This window comes from Bos grunniens, chromosome 15 (assembly GCF_055505025.1).
Source record: "Bos grunniens cultivar Pamir isolate PY7600 chromosome 15, Bosgru_T2T1.0, whole genome shotgun sequence".
Classification (NCBI taxonomy): domain Eukaryota; kingdom Metazoa; phylum Chordata; class Mammalia; order Artiodactyla; family Bovidae; genus Bos; species Bos grunniens.
In genome coordinates this window covers 53,837,352-53,856,018 of record NC_141179.1, presented here as the reverse complement: position 1 = coordinate 53,856,018, position 18,667 = coordinate 53,837,352, and the positions used below count along the sequence as shown (strand labels likewise).

At 48.8% G+C, this 18,667-nt stretch overlaps 1 protein-coding gene and 1 long non-coding RNA gene across 2 annotated transcripts in view; one reads left to right on the top strand and one right to left on the bottom strand.

The window, feature by feature from the left end:
* Positions 1–9,856, bottom strand: part of LOC147358240 (uncharacterized) — a 46,724-nt gene extending 36,868 nt beyond the window's left edge. Inside the window, exon 1 of the long non-coding RNA XR_015142182.1 lies at positions 9,707–9,856. This is a non-coding gene — a long non-coding RNA (uncharacterized LOC147358240). The remainder of the gene's footprint in view (positions 1–9,706) is intronic.
* UCP2 (uncoupling protein 2) lies at positions 9,603–16,523 on the top strand. The gene is made up of 8 exons (XM_086340774.1): positions 9,603–10,150; positions 10,941–11,097; positions 13,441–13,664; positions 13,821–14,031; positions 14,907–15,101; positions 15,183–15,284; positions 15,588–15,768; positions 16,084–16,523. The coding sequence occupies exons 3-8, from the start codon at positions 13,539–13,541 to the stop codon at positions 16,196–16,198; spliced, it is 930 nt and encodes a 309-aa protein (XP_086196900.1). The 5' UTR covers positions 9,603–10,150; positions 10,941–11,097; positions 13,441–13,538; the 3' UTR covers positions 16,199–16,523.
* The last annotated feature ends 2,144 nt before the right edge of the window (positions 16,524–18,667 follow it).

Here is an 18,667-nt window from a genome sequence, read left to right as displayed (position 1 = left end):
AATTTGGGCTAACAAACCAGACTGTGGGATATCTACTACGCGAAAAGCCAGCCCCAACCTAAGACCACCAGGCCCGCGCACGGAACAAAGAATTGAACAGAGATAGCCGGCTGCAGACCTTCCCCCTCCGGTGATAGGCAGCCAGAGCCGGAAGGGGGCAATCGCAGCCCCAGAGAGACATTATCTATAAAACTGTAAGCAGGCTTCTTTGCTAACTAAAACTTCTTGGGGGTCTGGACAGTTAACATCTGCCTAAGAAGGTGCGCCGGTTTTGCGCCCAGATAACCGAGTGGCGGGGAGGCGATAAGTCGCAGCATTGGCGCTCGCCAAACACCTCATCACTTGAGCTGCTCGGACCTGGGAAGAGCACAATACTCAGGCCCAACTGAGTCTGCGCCTCTGAGGACTATCCGAGTGCCTGAACCTGAGCGGCTTGGACCTGGGAGGTACATGCAACCCAGGGCCAGCCTCGGATTGTTCCCGGCGGAACAACCTAGAGCCCGAGCAGTGTGGGCAGGGAGGCTACACGCGCAGTGAGCGGGGGCAGACCCAGTGTGGCTGAGGCACTGCGAGCGCACGCCAGTGTTATTTGCTTGCAGCATCCCTCCCTCCCTCCCCACAGCGCGACTGAACAAAGAGAAGAAATACAGTTCCACCCATCAGAACACTGACACAAGCTTCCCTAACCAGGAAACCTTGACAAGCCACCTGTACAAACCCACACACAGTGAGGAATAGCCACAATAAAGAGAACTCCACAAACTGCCAGAATACAGAAAGGACACCCCATACTCAGCAATTTAAACAAGATGAAGAGACAGAGGAATAGCCAGCAGATAAAGGAACAGGATAAATGCCCACCAAACCAAACAAAAGAGGAAGAGATAGGGAATCTACCTGATAAAGAATTCCGAATAATGATAGTGAAATTGATCCAAAATCTAGAAATTAAAATGGAATCACAGATAAATAGCTTGGAGACAAGGATTGAGAAGATGCAAGAAAGGTTTAACAAGGACCTAGAAGAAATAAAAAAGAGTCAATATACAATGAATAATGCAATAAATGAAATTAAAAACACTCTGGAGGCAACAAATAGTAGAATAACAGAGGCAGAAGATAGGATTAGTGAATTAGAAGATAGAATGGTAGAAATAAATGAATCAGAGAGAATAAAAGAAAAACGAATTAAAAGAAATGAGGACAATCTCAGAGACCTCCAGGACAATATTAAACGCTACAACATTCGAATCATAGGGGTTCCAGAAGAAGAAGACAAAAAGAAAGACCATGAGAAAATACTTGAGGAGATAATAGTTGAAAACTTCCCTAAACTGGGGAAGGAAATAATCACCCAAGTCCAAGAAACCCAGAGAATCCCAAACAGGATAAACCCAAGGCGAAACACCCCAAGACACATATTACTCAAATTAACAAAGATCAAACACAAAGAACAAATATTAAAAGCAGCAAGGGAAAAACAACAAATAACACACAAGGGAATTCCCATAAGGATAACAGCTGATCTTTCAATAGAAACTCTTCAAGCCAGGAGGGAATGGCAAGACATACTTAAAATGATGAAAGAAAATAACCTACAGCCCAGATTATTGTACCCAGCAAGGATTTCATTCAAGTATGAAGGAGAAATCAAAAGCTTCTCAGATAAGCAAAAGCTGAGAGAATTCTGCACCACCAAACCAGCTCTACAACAAATACTAAAGGATATTCTCTAGACAGGAAACACAAAAATGGTGTATAAATTCGAACCCCAAACAATAAAGTAAATGGCAACGGGATCATACTTATCAGTAATTACCTTAAACGTAAATGGGTTGAATGCCCCAACCAAAAGACAAAGACTGGCTGAATGGATACAAAAACAAGACCCCTACATATGTTGTCTACAGGAGACCCACCTCAAAACAGGGGACACATACAGACTGAAAGTGAAGGGCTGGAAAAAGATTTTCCATGCAAATAGGGACCAAAAGAAAGCAGGAGTAGCAATACTCATATCAGATAAAATAGACTTTAAAACAAAGGCTGTGAAAAGAGACAAAGAAGGTCACTACATAATGATCAAAGGATCAATCCAAGAAGAAGATATAACAATTATAAATATATATGCACCCAACACGGGAGCATCGCAGTATGTAAGACAAAAAAATTATTTTAAAAAATGACAATTTTTTTAAAAGGACATTTTAAAAAAATGTATGGATCAATTTCATCTTTTAAATGTTTTTAAAGAAATTCAGCTTTTATATAATTTTTAAAAGTATGATCATCAAATTTCCTTGATTTCTTTTTTGAAAAAAGGAAATAAGATAATTTTGTATTTGTTTTGGGAGGGGAGTTAATATGGCTAACAATATTCTTGGCAAAAAAATACCAGAGACATTTGAGATCTTTTTTTCTCATGTTGGTTTTCATTACCTAATGTTTTCAGCTTTCTCTGTCATTCTTACTTTTTTCTCATTTTCAGTGTTTCAATTTGTTTTTAAAACTTTAAATTTCCAAAACTATAAGTACAGTGGATTGCTTTCCAGCATGATATTAACATTATAAACTGTGTCAAATTGATTACTGGCATATATAACATGCGGCTTTCCAGATGGCGCTAGTGGTAAAGAATCAGCCTACCAATGCAGGAGATGCAAAAGAAATGAGAGTTTGATCCCTTGGTTGGGAAGATTCCCCTGGAAAAGGAAATGGCAACCTACTCCAGTATTCTCGCCTGGGAAATTCTATGGACAGAGGAACCTGGTAGGCTACAGTCCTAGGGTTGCAAACAGTCACACACACACATACAACATGTTTACAAATAAACTGGGATTTTTTTCAATAAACCAGATGTGCAACAGGCTTGTAAAATGCACTTATCTGTACTCATTGTACATCCTAAAAGATGATGCTGGGAAAGAGCTGCACTCAATATGTCAGCAAATTTGGAAAACTCAGCAGTGGCCACAGGACTGGAAAAGGTCAGTTTTCATTCCAATCCCTAAGAAAGGCAATGCCAAAGAATGCTCAAACTACCCCACAAGTGCACTCATCTCACACACTAGTAAAGTAATGCTCAAAATTCTCCAAGCCAGGCTTCAACAGTATGTGAACCGTGAACTTCCAGATGTTCAAGCTGGACCTAGAGATGGCAGAGGAACCAGAGATCAAATTGCCAACATCCGTTGGAGTATTAAAATAGCAATAGAGTTCCAGAAAAACATCTATCTCTGCTTTATTGACTATGCCAAAGCCTTTGACTGTATAGATCACCACAGACTGAAGAGATGGGAATACCAGACCACCTGACCTGCCTCTTGAGAAATGTGTATGAGGTCAAGAAGCAACAGTTAGAACTGGACAAGGAACAACAGACTGGTTCCAAATAGGAAAAGGAGTACGTCAAGGCTGTATATTGTCACCCTGCTTATTTAACCTCTATGCAGAGTACACCATGTGAAATGCTGGGCTGGATGAAGCACAAGCTGGAATCAAGATTGCCAGGAGAAATATCAATAACCTCAGATATGCAGATGACACCACCCTTATGGCAGAAAGCCTCTTGATGAAAGTGAAAGAGGAGAGTGAAAAAGTTGGCTTAAAGCTCAACATTCAGAAAACGAATATCATGGCATCTGGTCCCATCACTTCATGGCAAATAGATGGGGAAACAGTGGTAACAGTGAGAGATTCTTTTTTTTGGTCCCCAAAATCACTGCAGATGGTGACTGCAGCCATGAAATTAAAAGACACTTACTCCTTGAAAGAAAAGTTATGACCAACCTAGACAGCATATTAAAAAGCAGAGACGTTACTTTGCCAACAAAGGCCTGTCTTGTCAAGGCTGTGGTTTTTCTAGTAGTCATATATGGGTATGAGAATTGGACTATAAAGAAAGCTGAGCGCAGAAGAATTGATGCTTTTGAACTGTGGTGTTGGAGAAGACTCTTGAGAGTCCCTTGGACTGCAAGGAGATCCAGCCAGTCCATCCTAAAGGAAATCAATCCTGAATGTTCATTGGAAGGAGTGGCGTTGAAGCTGAAACTCCAATACTTTGGCCACGTGATGCAAGAACTGACTCATTGGAAAAGACCCTGATGCTGGGAAAGATTGAAGGCGGGAGGAGAAAGGGACAAGAGGATGAGATGGTTGGATGGCATCATCGACTCAATGGACATGAGTTTGAGTAAACTCCGTGAGTTGGTGATGGATAGGGAGGCCTGGTGTGCTGCAGTCCATGGGGTCGAAAAGAGTCGGACACGACTGAGCGACTGAACTGAACTGAACTGTACCCATTGTGGACAAAGAATGTCTTCCTGCCAGAGGAGTAAACAGAGGATCTTAAGACCATCAAGCCACCCGCTACAGTGCACCTTGAGGGGATTCAGGATGGCGAAAAATAGGATACTGTCCCTAGATAGTTAAGGTGCACATCAAAAGAATAATTTCTTTAAGTCCAGACTGCTGCATCTTCCCATACATAGAAAAGTGCTAAATTCATTAACTTGAGATGTCTGTTTTTTCTTTAATTAGCTGTAATCTTTTGATGTTCAACTGGGTTTGTTTCATTGTTGTTTTTGCAAGAACTCCTGTCTACCCAGGTGGCTCAGTGGTAAAGAATCCGCCTGCTAATGCAGGGGACGCAAGATACTCGGGTTCGATCTCTGGGTTGGGAAGATCCCCCGGAGAAGGAAATGGCTACCCACTCCAGTATTCTTGCCTGGAAAACTGCATGGACAGAAGAGCCTTGTGGGCTAAAGTCCATGAGGTCTCAAAGAGCTGGACACAACTGACCACTGAGCACAGCCTGTATACCCTGGCTCCTCCTCTACCTCTTCAGAATAGTTCCTCAGAGGTATCTGAGAGGCTGTATCCCTGGCTTACATCCTCAGTAATGCCCCAAGTAAACATCATTCTCAACTTTTAGGTTGCTCATTTTTTATAGTTAATACTACACATTATTCTTTCTCCATAAGACATTTTATAACTTGGATAAGTTGCTTGCTAAAAGTCCAGAGGTACAGTGTCTGTAGTATTGTTCTCATCTGCCTAGCCCATTCAAAGGAAAAGAGAATTTAATGGGACTTCTTAAGAAATCCATATTGAATCATGGTGATACCTACTTCCCTTTTTAAATGTCCACATATCATCCTTCTAACAGTCCCTTGAATTTTGCTAGGGATGAACAAATATCTCACAGGTATGGAGCCTTTGAAATACAGACTCTTCCCTATTCTGGCAATCAGGGTAACACTTTTATTTCCAGGCTTTTGGTTCTACTCTATTTTTCATGTCTTCTCGAAGATCACCAAGCAGTTCAGTAGTCTCCCCACAAATTTGCAGAGAATCCTGGGAATTTGTTCATCACAGCCAAAGACAGAAGCTCATGTACAAAACCTAGGCCAGCAGTGGATGGGAGACTCCAGTGCCAGAAATAAATTTTTGGCCTGATTTCAGTTTCCTCCAGGAACATGTGCTCATGTGTTTTTTCTTTTCTGCTATAATTAACCAGATGGTCTGGTATTCCCATCTCTTTCAGAATTTTCCACAGTTTTTTGTGACCCACACAGTCGAAGGCTTTGGCATAGTCAGTAAAGCAGAAATTGATATTTTTCTGGAACTCTCTTGCTTTTTCTATGATCCAGCAGATGTTGGCAATTTGATCTCTGGTTCCTCTGCCTTTTCTAAAACCAGCTTGAACACCAGGAAGTTCACGGTTCACATATTGCTGAAGCCTGGCTTGGAGAATTTTGAGCACTACTTTACTAGCGTGGGAGATGAGTGCAATTGTGTGGTAGTTTGAGCATTCTTTGGCATTGCCTTTCTTTGGGATTGGAATGAAAACTGACCTTTTCCAGTCCTGTGGCCACTGCTGAGTTTTCCAAATTTGCTGGCATATTGAGTACAGCACTTTCACAGCATCATCTTTCAGGATTTGGAATAGCTCAACTGGAATTCCATCACCTCCACTAGCTTTGTTCGTAGTGATGCTTTCTAAGGCCTATTTGACTTCACATTCCAGGATGTCTGGCTCTAGGTCAGTGATCACACCATCGTGATTATCTGGGTCATGAAGATCTTTTTTGGACAGTTCTTCTGTGTATTCTTGCCATCTCTTCTTAATATCTTCTGCTTCTGTTAGGTCCATACCATTTCTGTCCTTTATTGAGCCTTTATTTATCTTTGCATGAAATGTTCCTTTGGTATCTCTGATTTTCTTGAAGAGATCCCTAGTCTTTCCCATTCTGTTGTTTTCCTCTGCTGCTGCTAAGTCGCTTCAGTCGTGTCCGACTCTGTGCGACCCCATGGACTGCAGCCCACCAGGCTTCTCCGTCCATGGGATTCTCCAGGCAAGAACACTGGAGTGGGTTGCCATTTCCTTCTCCAATGCATGAAAAGTGGAAAGTGAAAGTGAAGTTGCTCAGTCGTGTCTGACTCTTAGCGACCCCATGGACTTCAGCCTACCAGGCTCCTCCATCCATGGGATTTTCCAGGCAATAGTACTGGAGTGGGGTGCCATTGCTTTTTGCGTTGATCCCTGAAGAAGGCTTTCTTATCTCTTCTTGCTATTCTTTGGAACTCTACATTCAGATGCTTATATCTTTCCTTTTCTCCTTTGCTTTTCACTTCTCTTCTTTTCACAGCTATTTGTAAGGCCTCCCCAGACAGCCATTTTGCTTTTTTGCATTTCTTTTCTATGGGAATGGTCTTGATCCCTGTCTCCTGTACAATGTCACGAACCTCATTCCATAGTTCATCAGGCACTCTATCTATCAGATCTAGGCCCTTAAATCTATTTCTCACTTCCACTGTATAATCATAAGGGATTTGATTTAGGTCATACCTGAATGGTCTAGTGGTTTTCCCTACTTTCTTCAATTTAAGTCTGAATTTGGCAATAAGGAGTTCATGGTTTGAGCCACAGTCAGCTCCTGGTCTTGTTTTTGCTGACTGTATAGAGCTTCTCCATCTTTGGCTGCAAAGAATATAATCAATCTGATTTCGGTGTTGACCATCTGATAATGTCCATGTATAGTCTTCTCTTGTGTTGTTGGAAGAGGGTGTTTGTTATGACCAGTGCATTTTCTTCGCAAAACTCTATTAGTCTTTGCCCTGCTTCATTCTGTATTCCAAGGTCAAGAAGCAACAGTTAGAACTGGACATGGAACAACAGATTGGTTCCAAATAGGAAAAGGAGTACGTCAAGGCTGTATATTGTCACCCTGTTTACTTAACTTATATGCAGAGTACATCATGAGAAACGCTGGACTGGAAGAAACACAAACTGGAATCAAGACTGCCGGGAGAAATATCAATAACCTCAGATATGCAGATGACACCACCCTTATGGCAGAAAGTGAAGAGGAACTCAAAAGTCTCTTGATGAAAGTGAAAGAGGAGAGTGAAAAAGTTGGCTTAAAGCTCAACATTCAGAAAACGAAGATCATGGCATCCGGTCCCACCACTTCATGGGAAATAGATGGGGAAACAGTGGATACAGTGTCAGGCTTTATTTTTCTGGGCTCCAAAATCACTGCAGATGGTGACTGCAGCCATGAAATTAAAAGACGCTTACTCCTTGGAAGGAAAGTTATGACCAACCTAGATAGCATATTCAAAAGCAGAGACATTACTTTGCAAACAAAGGTTCATCTAGTCAAGGCTATGGTTTTTCCTGTGGATGTGAGAAGGCTGAGCGCCGAAGAATTGACACTTTTGAACTGTGGTGTTGGAGAAGACTCTTGAGAGTCCCTTGGACTGCGAGGAGATCCAACCAGTCCATTCTGAAGGAGATCAGCCCTGGGATTTCTTTGGAAGGAATGATGCTAAAGCTGAAACTCCAGTATTTTGGCCACCTCATGCGAAGAGCTGACTCACTGGAAAAGACTTTGATGCTGGGAGGGATTGGGGGCAGGAGGAGAAGGGGACGACAGAGGATGAGATGGCTGGATGGCATCACTGACTCGATGGATGTGAGTCTGAGTGAACTCCGGGAGTTGGTGATGGACAGGGAGGCCTGGCGTGCTGCGATTCATGGGGTCGCAAAGAGTCGGACACGACTGAGCGACTGATCTGATCTGATCTGATCTGATAATTAACCAGTCCCGTTCTAGCTATAGTCTCCTGGCTGACAATTCCCTCTGCTTATGGAAAATACCCAAATGGAGCTGATTGAGTTGGGCTTAAATCATGGTTCACCATTTCCTAACATTGTGACCCGTGTGGCTCAGTGGTAAATTAATCTGCCAGGGCTTCCCTGGTGGCTCGGCCATGAATCTGCCTGCAATGCAGGAGATATGGGTTCGACCCCTGGGTCAGAAAGACCCCCTGAAGGAGGAAATGGCAACCCACGCCAGTATTCTTGCCTGGGGCAATCCCACGGAGGAGCTGGTGAGCTACATTCGTGGGCTGGCAATGAGTCGGACACGACTGAGCACAAGTACTAGACTTAGAAAAGTGTGACATCAGGCAGATGATTTAACCTCTCTGGCACTCATATGTAGATCAGAGGTTAATACCAGCCTCACAGGGTTATGCAGAAGTATCCACAACGAACCTGAACATAGTAACTGCACACACTTAATGTTCATCTTCTCAGATCCTCCCATTACACTTTCCAAGGGCACTTTCAACAGCAGGCCAAACAGCTGCAACTGAAGAAAAACACACAACCTGAAAGCAACTAGTTAAACTTTACTCGGGAATCTTACTGAAGAAGATAGCCCATGAGAGGGCCTCTCAGATACCTTTGAGGATATGTTTGAAAAAGGTTAAGAGAAAAGCCAGGATAAATATTTTGCTGGGGAAAAAAAATGTAGTTGAACATCAAAATATTTGTCAACCATAAAGAACAGACATCTCAAATTAATGATTTTAGTGGTTTTCTGTATATAGGAAAATGTAAGAATCTGGATTCATTTAAATTATTCCTTAGGTATGCATCTTAACTACGGAAGGCCAGTAGTATCCAAAGCACAGGATGCTTCCTCTTTTCCTCCATCCTGAATTCCTCTCAGGGCTCATAGTGGTTGGGTGGTTACAGTGGCTAATGGCCAGAGCATTACAGAACTGAGACGGTGGGCAACTTTGTTTACTAGAATGGCAGACAACGTTCACAATTTCGCACAACAGTCCCAGACAGCCTACAAGGCTGAAAAGAGGCAGTGGGGGACAGAAGGTACACAAAACTAGGGACACAAGAGTCCAAGGGTGAACATAGAGTCCTTCTACACTTCATGTACACGTGTTTGTCTGGCCACAGGACACAATTACCGCTTATTTACATGTCTGTCACCCCCAAAAGACCACCCGCCACCTGAGGGGCCAGGTTCCTCGCCTACCATCCCTTTCTCATGCTGGGACCCAAGCATGCAGCAAATCCAGGCCTTGTTCGGCCTTCTCACTTGGGCCAGCCCGTTGGCGCGACTGTAAGTGGGGGCGGGAGCGCCACGCTCGGTACCCCCGCCCGGTCCAGAAGTCCCGCGGGCACCCAGGATAGAGCCCTCAGGCGGCAGGAAACTCAGCTGCGCACAACGGCCGTTGGCGGTGACAGGCCACCTGCTGCTGCGAGGCCGGTCGGGAGGCCCCGCCCCGGAGAGCCCGCGCCGGCGCCTGGGGAGAGCGGGCGGTTGGCGGAAACACGGGTGGCCGAGTTGGGGGTAGCGAACTGGGCCCGTGAAAGCACGGAGTGCTCTTCTACCTGAGTCTCTGGGCGCTGTTAGAAAGAGCCCGGGCTAGGGGCCAGAGGCGTGTATGACTCTGGGCAGCTTCTGCTTCTTCCCGCGCGTCAGTCTTGACATCCTCACAATGAGGTTGGCGGCGAGGGGGGAACCCTATGGGGTACAAAAGGGCTGACGCGGGGACCGAAGCCCGGAAATGGGAGTGAAAGAAGGCGCGAAGACAACCCTGGGCGTGGCGGCCTCTGCCGCTAAAGGGTAGCCGCCCAGTCCTCGGAGCCCGCAGGCCCCGCCCCCGCCCAGCAGGCCCCGCCCCGAGATCTAAGTCTCACGGCACCCTCCTCCTACCTCTCTGCAAGCCCCGCCGGCCGCGCCTTCGGATCGAGTATCGTCTGCGCTCCGTGGACGCGCCCTCCGCCCGCCGACCGACAGAACTGCCTGTACCCGCCTGTTCTCCTTGCGGCCCGGTGAGCCCGGCCCCGGCCCGCCCCAGCCCGGCACCCTCAACACCTGCCCTCCTCCCGCTACTCCGGCCGAGGGGACCCACGCGCCGCCTTTAATTTCCCTCCTCGCCTCCCACCGTATTTTGTATTTTACCGTTTTGTCTTTTTTTTTTTTTAATCTCTCTTCTTTCACTCTTTTGCTGTTTTGCCTTTGTTCTTTACCTCTAGCGCTCAAAAGGCTGTAATATAAGCCCTCTCCTCTGCCAGGGTGGGGGGCCTTCAGCGATGATCAGAAGGACCTCTCCCATTCCAGGCGGCTACAGGCCTTCCTAGAGCTCTTTCTGCTGGCAGGAGCTTTGAGCTGCTTGATGCGGCCTCCGCTGGGCCCATTCCAACCTCTCTAACCTCCTCAAGCCCTGCTCTGGGCCCTACTCTCTGAACCATCCTGATGCCCCCCCACCTCACTTCCAGCACCCCCACTCACCAGAGTCGCTGTGTTGTGGGATGCTTCCCCAGAGTACTGAATTACACTAAAGCAGAAATCTCAAAGAGCAATGTGTGATACTAAGAGATCAGACCGGGGAGAGAGGACTTCTGGGTTCATCCCTTCCTCCCATGTGTCTGTCCCTCTCCTCCACTGTGTGAACTTAATTAGCCCCCAGCTGCCTGTGGGAAATGGACCCTGTTCCCTACCCTCACATCCCCCAGGCAAGGACTGAATACGCTAATGTGCCTTGGGCCTTTTCCTTTTGCTGGGTTTGTAGTCCTTTTAAGGCCCATTCCCCTTTCTAAACTCTCCTCCTTTGCTCTACAGGACACATAGTATGACCATTAGATATTTCGTCTACCAACCATTTTCCATGGAAAACCAAAGGGATCAGGCCATGATAGCCACTGGCAGCTTTGAAGAACGGGACATCTTTAGAGAAGCTTGACCTTGAAGACCTCAGCGTGGGACCTAACAAAGCCGGGTAAGAGTCCAGTCTAAAGGAGGAGTCTTCTACTGCCTCAGCCCTGTGGTCTGGGGGCAGGATCAGCAGGATATTAACAAAAATAACTAGCACCACCATCCCAGTAAAGTCACTCTTAGAGTTCACAAAGCACCTTCCTATATCCTTGGTCTTCTTCTGGCCCTTAAACTGACCCTGACAAGCCAAGGATGGTAATCCCCATGTTACAGAGGAGGAACAATGAGGCCCCAGTGGGACAGTGATTAGCTCCAGGAAATCAGCAGCAGAGGACCTAGTGTTCTAAATACATATTGTTGACTCAAGCTTTTGACTACCCTTGAGATTTCGATTAGGAATCAGATGTATGTTTTGGATTGTCCCTGAGACTGCGATAATCAGGTAAAACTGGTTATTTGCTGGTGAGTAATATATGATAAATTCTTTCCAGTTAGACCTTAATCTTCTTAGTAGGGTCTTTAGCACAGGTACCTTTGCTTCCCATACCTGTGCCTCTGAAGGACCTGACTTACGGCAAACCCAAGGCAATATTCAAAATGGCAACTTAGCCTTTGCATTTGTCGCCAAGATGGGCTGGGTCTTATATTTCTCTGACCCTCACAACACATTGCAACCTAGATCAAGGTCAGGACATGATTGACTCATGTTGTTATCATGTCTCCAATGCCCAGAAGGGATGCCTTTTTTGCCTGAACCTTCTCAGAACTGTCATATTGTCACAAGAGAACTGGGATGTTGGACTTCCTCATGAAAGGCCCTGCCTGGGCCTGGGGCTGAGAGAACAGGAAAGAAATGACCTGGACACCAGTGTAAAGCAAATTGTATAAGCTTTGGAGCCTGCAGACAGGACTCTTACTGAGTTCCCTCACAGGGCTGCTCTGAGAAGTAAGTGAGCTAATAGAATGTGCCAGAGGGATGAGGAAAGGTGTGGAGCACTTCCTGGGGGATGAGAATGTCAGGGCAGGGACTCTGGGGGTTCGGGAACACCTTCATCAACCCCTTCCGCTGCCTGAGTGCAGCCTTCACTGAGCCTCATGTGAGCCAGGCTCCAGGGAAACATGAATAAGGCCAGCAGCCGAGTGGTGAGTAGCTTTTAGATTTCCCGTTTGCCCAGCCACCTGGGATGAGAGGCCCAGGAGGAGGAAGCCTGGTGAACATTTTGCTTCCATCGGTCTGTGTGTTCACTACTGTCACCACATCATTCCTCTGTTGGCCAGCTCTTTCCTCACATCCCCAGCAACAGGGATAGCCAATTAGGTGGGGCTCAGAGTAGCCACTCCTCGTCAAAGTAAACTCAGGGGAGAGAAGCAGGTCACCCTCCCCCACTGGGGTGCTGGGCTCACTTCCTCCCAAGGCAGGGGAGGAGGGTGTTTTTCCAGTTCTGAAAACAAAATGGGGGTTTTGGTTTCCTTCGTCATTCTTTATAGCTCTGACCTGCACTACTTCCCCATCCCCACCTCTCATGAAGACATGGCTCCCCCTGTATTATAGGATGAGAGGAAACTGGCCAGAGAGGGAGTAGTTTTCCTGTGTTTCACAGTAGGCTGGGGGAGGGAGGAAGATACTCTTAGCCCTAAGAACAGCACAGTATCCTTCAAGGCCCAGCTAAATGTTACCTTTGCTAAGTCATTTCTGACTACCCACCCTTTCTTCTCTCACAGTGGAGGTGGATGGTCCCTCCTTTGAATTTTGAGAATATGTTTCTGCAAGCCCCGAATGCAGCTTGAAACACCTGCCCACCCCCAGTGCCAGACAATAAGCCTCCCTCTAGGGTAGATATTGTCTCAGTGAACCAGTGCCTGGCAAAGCGAACTCATTGAAAGAGTGACTCTAGAGAGCCCAAGCTGTGTGTGGGGTGGTGGGCTCTGAGAAAGCCTGAGACCAAATTGAAGGGGCTGAATAGGTCTTGTTCACTCCTTTTCTTCTAGACTTAGACAATTCCAGACTCATAGGAACCTCTTCTGCTTAAGACATTCAGGGCATAATGCCTGTGGGTTTGTACCTTCCCCCCTCATCTGCCTGCCCTCTAGACAGAGCTGCAGAATCAGGAACATGAGCATCAGAGAAATCTGTAGCCCACAGACAAAGGGCTGGGCCAATGCCTGTTTGTGAGGCAGGACAGCTGTGATCCGGATACTCCACGTGGTGAAGGAGAGGACTTCTCAGACAGAAATTACTTCTCCAGCCCCTGTTTGAGTACCTGTGGAGCTCACTCCTATTTGCCCTCGAGGGGCAGCTCTGAGCCCTTGCTTAGGGGGGTGATGCTATCAGAGAAGGTAGGGGTGGGATAGTAAGAGAAGTTCTGGAGGTTCGGCTGCTGATGGACCTTATCTCTCCTTGGCTTAGTCTCCGGCAGAGTTCCTCTGTCTCGTCTTGTTGCTGACAGAAGGTGCCCCCTTCTCCAGTTTTTGTTCATCTCCTGGGAGGTTGCAGGAATCGTCATTATGGTTGGGTTCAAGGCCACAGATGTGCCCCCTACAGCCACTGTGAAGTTCCTGGGGGCAGGCACAGCTGCCTGCATCGCTGACCTCATCACCTTTCCCCTGGATACTGCTAAAGTTCGGCTACAGGTGAGTGAATGAAGCCTGCATTTCTGAGCGTAGCTAGTTCACTCCCTCCCCAGGACACAGACTCTTCAAGGGCCAGTGGGGTTTTGGGGACCATAAATTTTAGAGCACAGGGATGGCAGGAGATGGGGAGGGCAACCACCTGCCTTGGCCTTGCAGATCCAAGGAGAAAGGCAGGGGCCAATGCAGGCTGCGGCCAGTGCCCAGTACCGCGGGGTGCTGGGCACCATCCTGACCATGGTGCGCACCGAGGGCCCCCGCAGCCTCTACAGCGGGCTGGTCGCCGGCCTGCAGCGCCAGATGAGCTTCGCCTCCGTCCGCATCGGCCTCTACGACTCCGTCAAGCAGTTCTACACCAAGGGCTCTGAGCGTGAGTGTGGAGCTGGGCCACAGGCCTCTTGGCCTCTTCTCAGTGATGGTCGATCCTAGTTGTTCCAGCCTCACAGTTCCTTTAGGCCCCAAGACCTCTAGGAGGAATTTCAGATTAAAGGTCCCTGATTCTTCTTATGATTCCCAGGCTGAGTCAGGCTCTGAGCAGGGCATCAGCTCGTGACAGTTTTCACAACCACTTCGGGAGCAGGTGGTATCATCCCTGTGTTCCAGCAGGAGAGGCTGAGGCTTACCTGGGGTGGGGGAGGGGACTCGGCCAAGGCCTCACAGTGAAGAGCCAGGAAACTCCCAGGACTTCTGCTTTCAAGGCCAGTGCTCTTCCATTTCACCTTCTCAGCGTGCCACGTTCACCCCCCAGTTTACACTTGTGGAATCCCATGTCAGGGAAGAGTAGATGAGGGATGAGAAGTCCTGTGAATCCAGTCTGAGAAAGCCTTTCATGTTTGTCAAATGGAAATAATTCTCAGGAATCCCCTGGTGGTCCAGTGGTTAGGGCTTTCACTGCTGGGGCCTGGGTTCAGTCCCTAGTCAGGGAACTAAGATCGCACAAGCTATGCAACGCAGCCAAAAAAAAAAGTTTCTGATTTCTCAGAGCCGTTTAGCAGGTGAAATGAAGTGAATAGAAATGCTTTATGAAAGAAAATAGCATTAAGTCTCATTTTGTCCTGTTCCTTGCTCTGTCCTAGTGCCCAGCACATAATAGACACTGTATAATGCAAGACATTCTTAGAGCAGAGCTGGCCTGGGTCTTAACAGGGGACAGTGAAGACAGATTTCAGTGATGTGGTTCTGGTGAGGAGAGGTGGACACTAGTGGAAGGCCAGCTGGCCACTGACCCCCATGGCTTTCTGACAGATGCCGGCATCGGGAGTCGCCTCCTGGCAGGCAGCACCACCGGTGCCTTGGCCGTGGCCGTGGCCCAGCCAACGGATGTGGTGAAGGTCCGGTTCCAAGCGCAGGCCCGAGCTGGAGCTGGCCGGAGGTACCAGAGCACTGTTGAGGCCTACAAAACCATTGCCCGAGAGGAGGGGTTTCGGGGACTCTGGAAAGGTGTGTACCAGCTGTTTTCTCTTCCCCGTCTTCCTCTTCCCCTACTCCCTGGTCTCACATAGACACCCTTTCCTCCCGTAGGGACATCTCCCAATGTCGCTCGCAATGCCATTGTCAACTGTGCTGAGCTGGTGACCTACGACCTCATCAAGGACACTCTCCTGAAGGCCCACCTAATGACAGGTGAATTAGGGGAGATGATGCTGAGTCTTACCCTTCCCCCAAAGCAGGAGGTAGTGTGGATCTGCCTGGAGACCACATCCTTCATCCCATTTCCCCTTTGCTTATGCAATGAGTTTCTCTCACTGAATTGAAGCCATGCACCTTGAGGCCCTGAGACTACATGGGCAAAACGACTCAGAGGCACTGGGAGAGGTTCCCACTGGAGTCTCTGGGTCTAAAACCACGAGACCGTAGTTATTTCAATCATCTCCTTCTGGAATTATCGGGGGAGGAGTCCTGATGCCTCCTACTCCTCCTTGGCAGACGACCTCCCTTGCCACTTTACTTCTGCCTTCGGGGCGGGCTTCTGCACCACCGTCATCGCCTCCCCTGTCGACGTGGTCAAGACGAGATACATGAACTCTGCCCTGGGCCAGTACAGCAGCGCTGGCCACTGCGCCCTCACCATGCTCCAGAAGGAGGGACCCCAAGCCTTCTACAAAGGGTGAGACTCTGACCTGCCCCTCCCAGTTCTAGGCCTCCTGCCCCCTGTACCTGTCACACAAATGAGAGAGAACCACTGGGACTGAGTGGCAACCACACGCAACAGTTTCTGATCCTGGTCCTGGCATTCTCATACTCTTAACTCCTCCCTCCTGGAGCTGCCATCATGCCTGTTTTATGGGTGTTAGAATGGAGACTCACAGGGGACTGTTGCCCACAGCTCCATTTCTTGGGCCACCCCGACTTCCTGGGAGACAGAGCATCTGTCAGGATGCCAGGGCGAATTAGAGACGACCTGTGTTTTCTCACCCTCTAGGTTCATGCCCTCCTTTCTCCGCTTGGGATCCTGGAACGTGGTGATGTTCGTCACCTACGAGCAGCTGAAGAGGGCCCTCATGGCTGCCCGCGCTTCCCGGGAGGCTCCCTTCTGAGCAGCTGCTGACCTGATCAGCGTTGGCTCTGGCTGCAGCCTGGCCCTGCTTCCTTTTCCTTCCTCCCCTTCTCCCCTTCCCTCTCTCCCCATCCCTCTCTTCTGCTCCCTCTCCCACCACCTCCCTTCCCCCTCCCCACGTTCTCACCCCTTAGCTCCCTGTAGCCTCTCACAGTCCAGGTGGACTTGACCCCAGCTGACACTGTGGAGAGCCTGGCACCAGCCAGGATCTCAAGCCCCCAGTCCCCTAGAAAGCCCTCAGCTTGACTCTTCTTCCTGCCCCCGAGCCCAACTAGCACGTCACCCATAAAACAAGCTCAACCTTGGTGTCTCCTCCCTCTCTATCACCACAGATCTTGGTCTACTGGGCCCTTTTGGCACCTGGTGGGCAGGGGAGGAGCCACCTGATTTGGAAAGGGGTGCGGGCTCATCTTCCAGCACTCCACTCTGGGTGGAGGCCATCTGGTCCACCTCTGTCTCCAGACCAGGCCAGGGCTGAGATGGGAAGTGAAGGAGTGGTCTGGAGTCCGCAGTTGCCTGGCTGTCTGGCCAGACCACTTGACCTTTCACTCACCAGCTCCGGGTATTCCAGCACCTGCCTCCAACCCCCTAGTAGGTCTTGGGCCTATTATTCTGCAGAATGAGTGTTCCTGTTTGCCCTCCATCTCTTGTGCTGCTTGGAAGATTTAGAGGAACTTGGGGATCTTGGATGCTCTGACTAATTTTATTCCACTTTACAAATGGGAAACCCACCTCCCCCAAGTCCCAGGCCTAGTAAGGGCAAGTCCATCCTCCACAGTCACCCTCTTAGGAGGCAGCATGGGCTACAGCAGGCTGCAGAGCAGACATCCAGCCTCAGCCTGAGGAGTCTTTCTATTCACCCTCACCCCATGCTAGAGATCCCAGGCAGGTGGTAACAAGCAGAGGTGTCAGCCTCCCTGCCCCTCTTCCTGCTACCTGGCCTCAGTCAGGAAAACAGATGGGCAGAGCTATTCTGTTTCAAGGGTTTGGGGACTCAGGTTCCAGAATCTTGAGACATCTCATGCACAGCTGCTGCTGCTGCTGCTAAGTCGCTTCAGTCATGTCCGACTCTGTGCAACCCCATAGACAGCAGCCCACCAGGCTCCCCCGTCCCTGGGATTCTCCAGGCAAGAATACTGGAGTGGGTTGCCATTTCCTTCTCCAATGCATGAAAGTGAAAAGTGAAAGGAAGTTGCTCAGTTGTGTGCAACTCTTCGCGACCCCATGGACTGCAGCCAACCAGGCTCCTCCATCCATGGGATTTTCCAGGCAAGAGTACTGGAGTGGGGTGCCATTGCCTTCTCCGTCATGCACAGCTGGGCCCTTGGAATTAAGCCATCCAGGCCCATTTTATAGATGTCTGAAGAAGCTGAAGGCTGGGACAGGTCATGCAGGCAAGGACACATGGGAGATCCGCAGCTGAACTGAGTCTACGAACCAGATTCCTGTGTACCCTTCCCCCAGGAACCAGTGCCGGGGTCCTTCAGGAGTCCTGTTAGGCGGCTGTGGAGCCAGGCCCAGAGACCTTCCTGCTTCAGCCAGCTGGTGCTACCAGGCCTTCCCCACCAGAGTTGGAGGCTGGGCCCTTCCGTGCTCAGGCAAGGGGTCCCACATGTTAGGGCTGTGGAGAAGGAAAAAGGGCCCAGGATTCCTCACCTGAGCTGAGGTCTCACAGTCCCCAGGAGGGACAAGGTTGGGTGTCATGAATCAAGCCAGGGTGGCAAGGGGTCAGCCTAAACAGGGGATCCAGTCAGTGTGCCTAATGCACACTAATTCTCACATTAATCCTGTGAGACAGGCTATTCACTGTTTTGCACCAGAGGAAACAGGAGCAGTTTGTTGCCCCAGGCATGTTTGTCAGCTGGCTCATTGACCAGTCTTGTGTTTCAGACACTCGCTTGGGCGTGAGACCGCCAGATTTCATTGTTCTAGGAATGATCTGAGACAGGAGCTGGGGGAGGTTGTAGGAACACTGACCAGCATACCAGTAGGCCTCAGTAACTCCTCCCTCGCTGCCTGTAAAATACCAGACATGGCAGCGCTGAAGACCACACTGACCTAATCTTATAAATGGCTCTCATCAGGCCTGAAACCAGGCTTCCCTGAGAATCACCATGAGGAAGAGGTTAGGAGCAGGCCTTGCTGCCGGCCTAGAGGAGAGCTAGACTGCCAGAGTTCCACCAGGCAGTCCTCACCCACTCACTGTCAAACCAGGGCACCTAGTACCACCTCTCCACCTGGGTCCTGCCTCATGGCAGAGTCTGCTCCACTCCTCTGGTTTCTACTCATAATCTAACCCTGTCCTTCTTGGGGACTATAAGACCTCAGCTCATAAATAAGGTGTGGAATCCTCGGCCTGCAAGATAGGGACTGTAAACGGCTTCAGAGAGGTGAAGCAATTTGCCCAAGGGCACACAGCTGGCAAGTAGAACTCCTGGAGGTGTACCTA

Bases quoted from the DNA above. Each gene is read 5' to 3' on its own strand.
- UCP2 (XM_086340774.1), top strand. From the start codon at position 13,539: ATGGTTGGGTTCAAGGCCACAGATGTGCCCCCTACAGCCACTGTGAAG. The intron at 13,665-13,820 runs GTGAGTGAATGA...TTGGCCTTGCAG, and splicing joins CTGCTAAAGTTCGGCTACAG to ATCCAAGGAGAAAGGCAGGG. The intron at 15,285-15,587 runs GTGAATTAGGGG...CCTCCTTGGCAG, and splicing joins GAAGGCCCACCTAATGACAG to ACGACCTCCCTTGCCACTTT.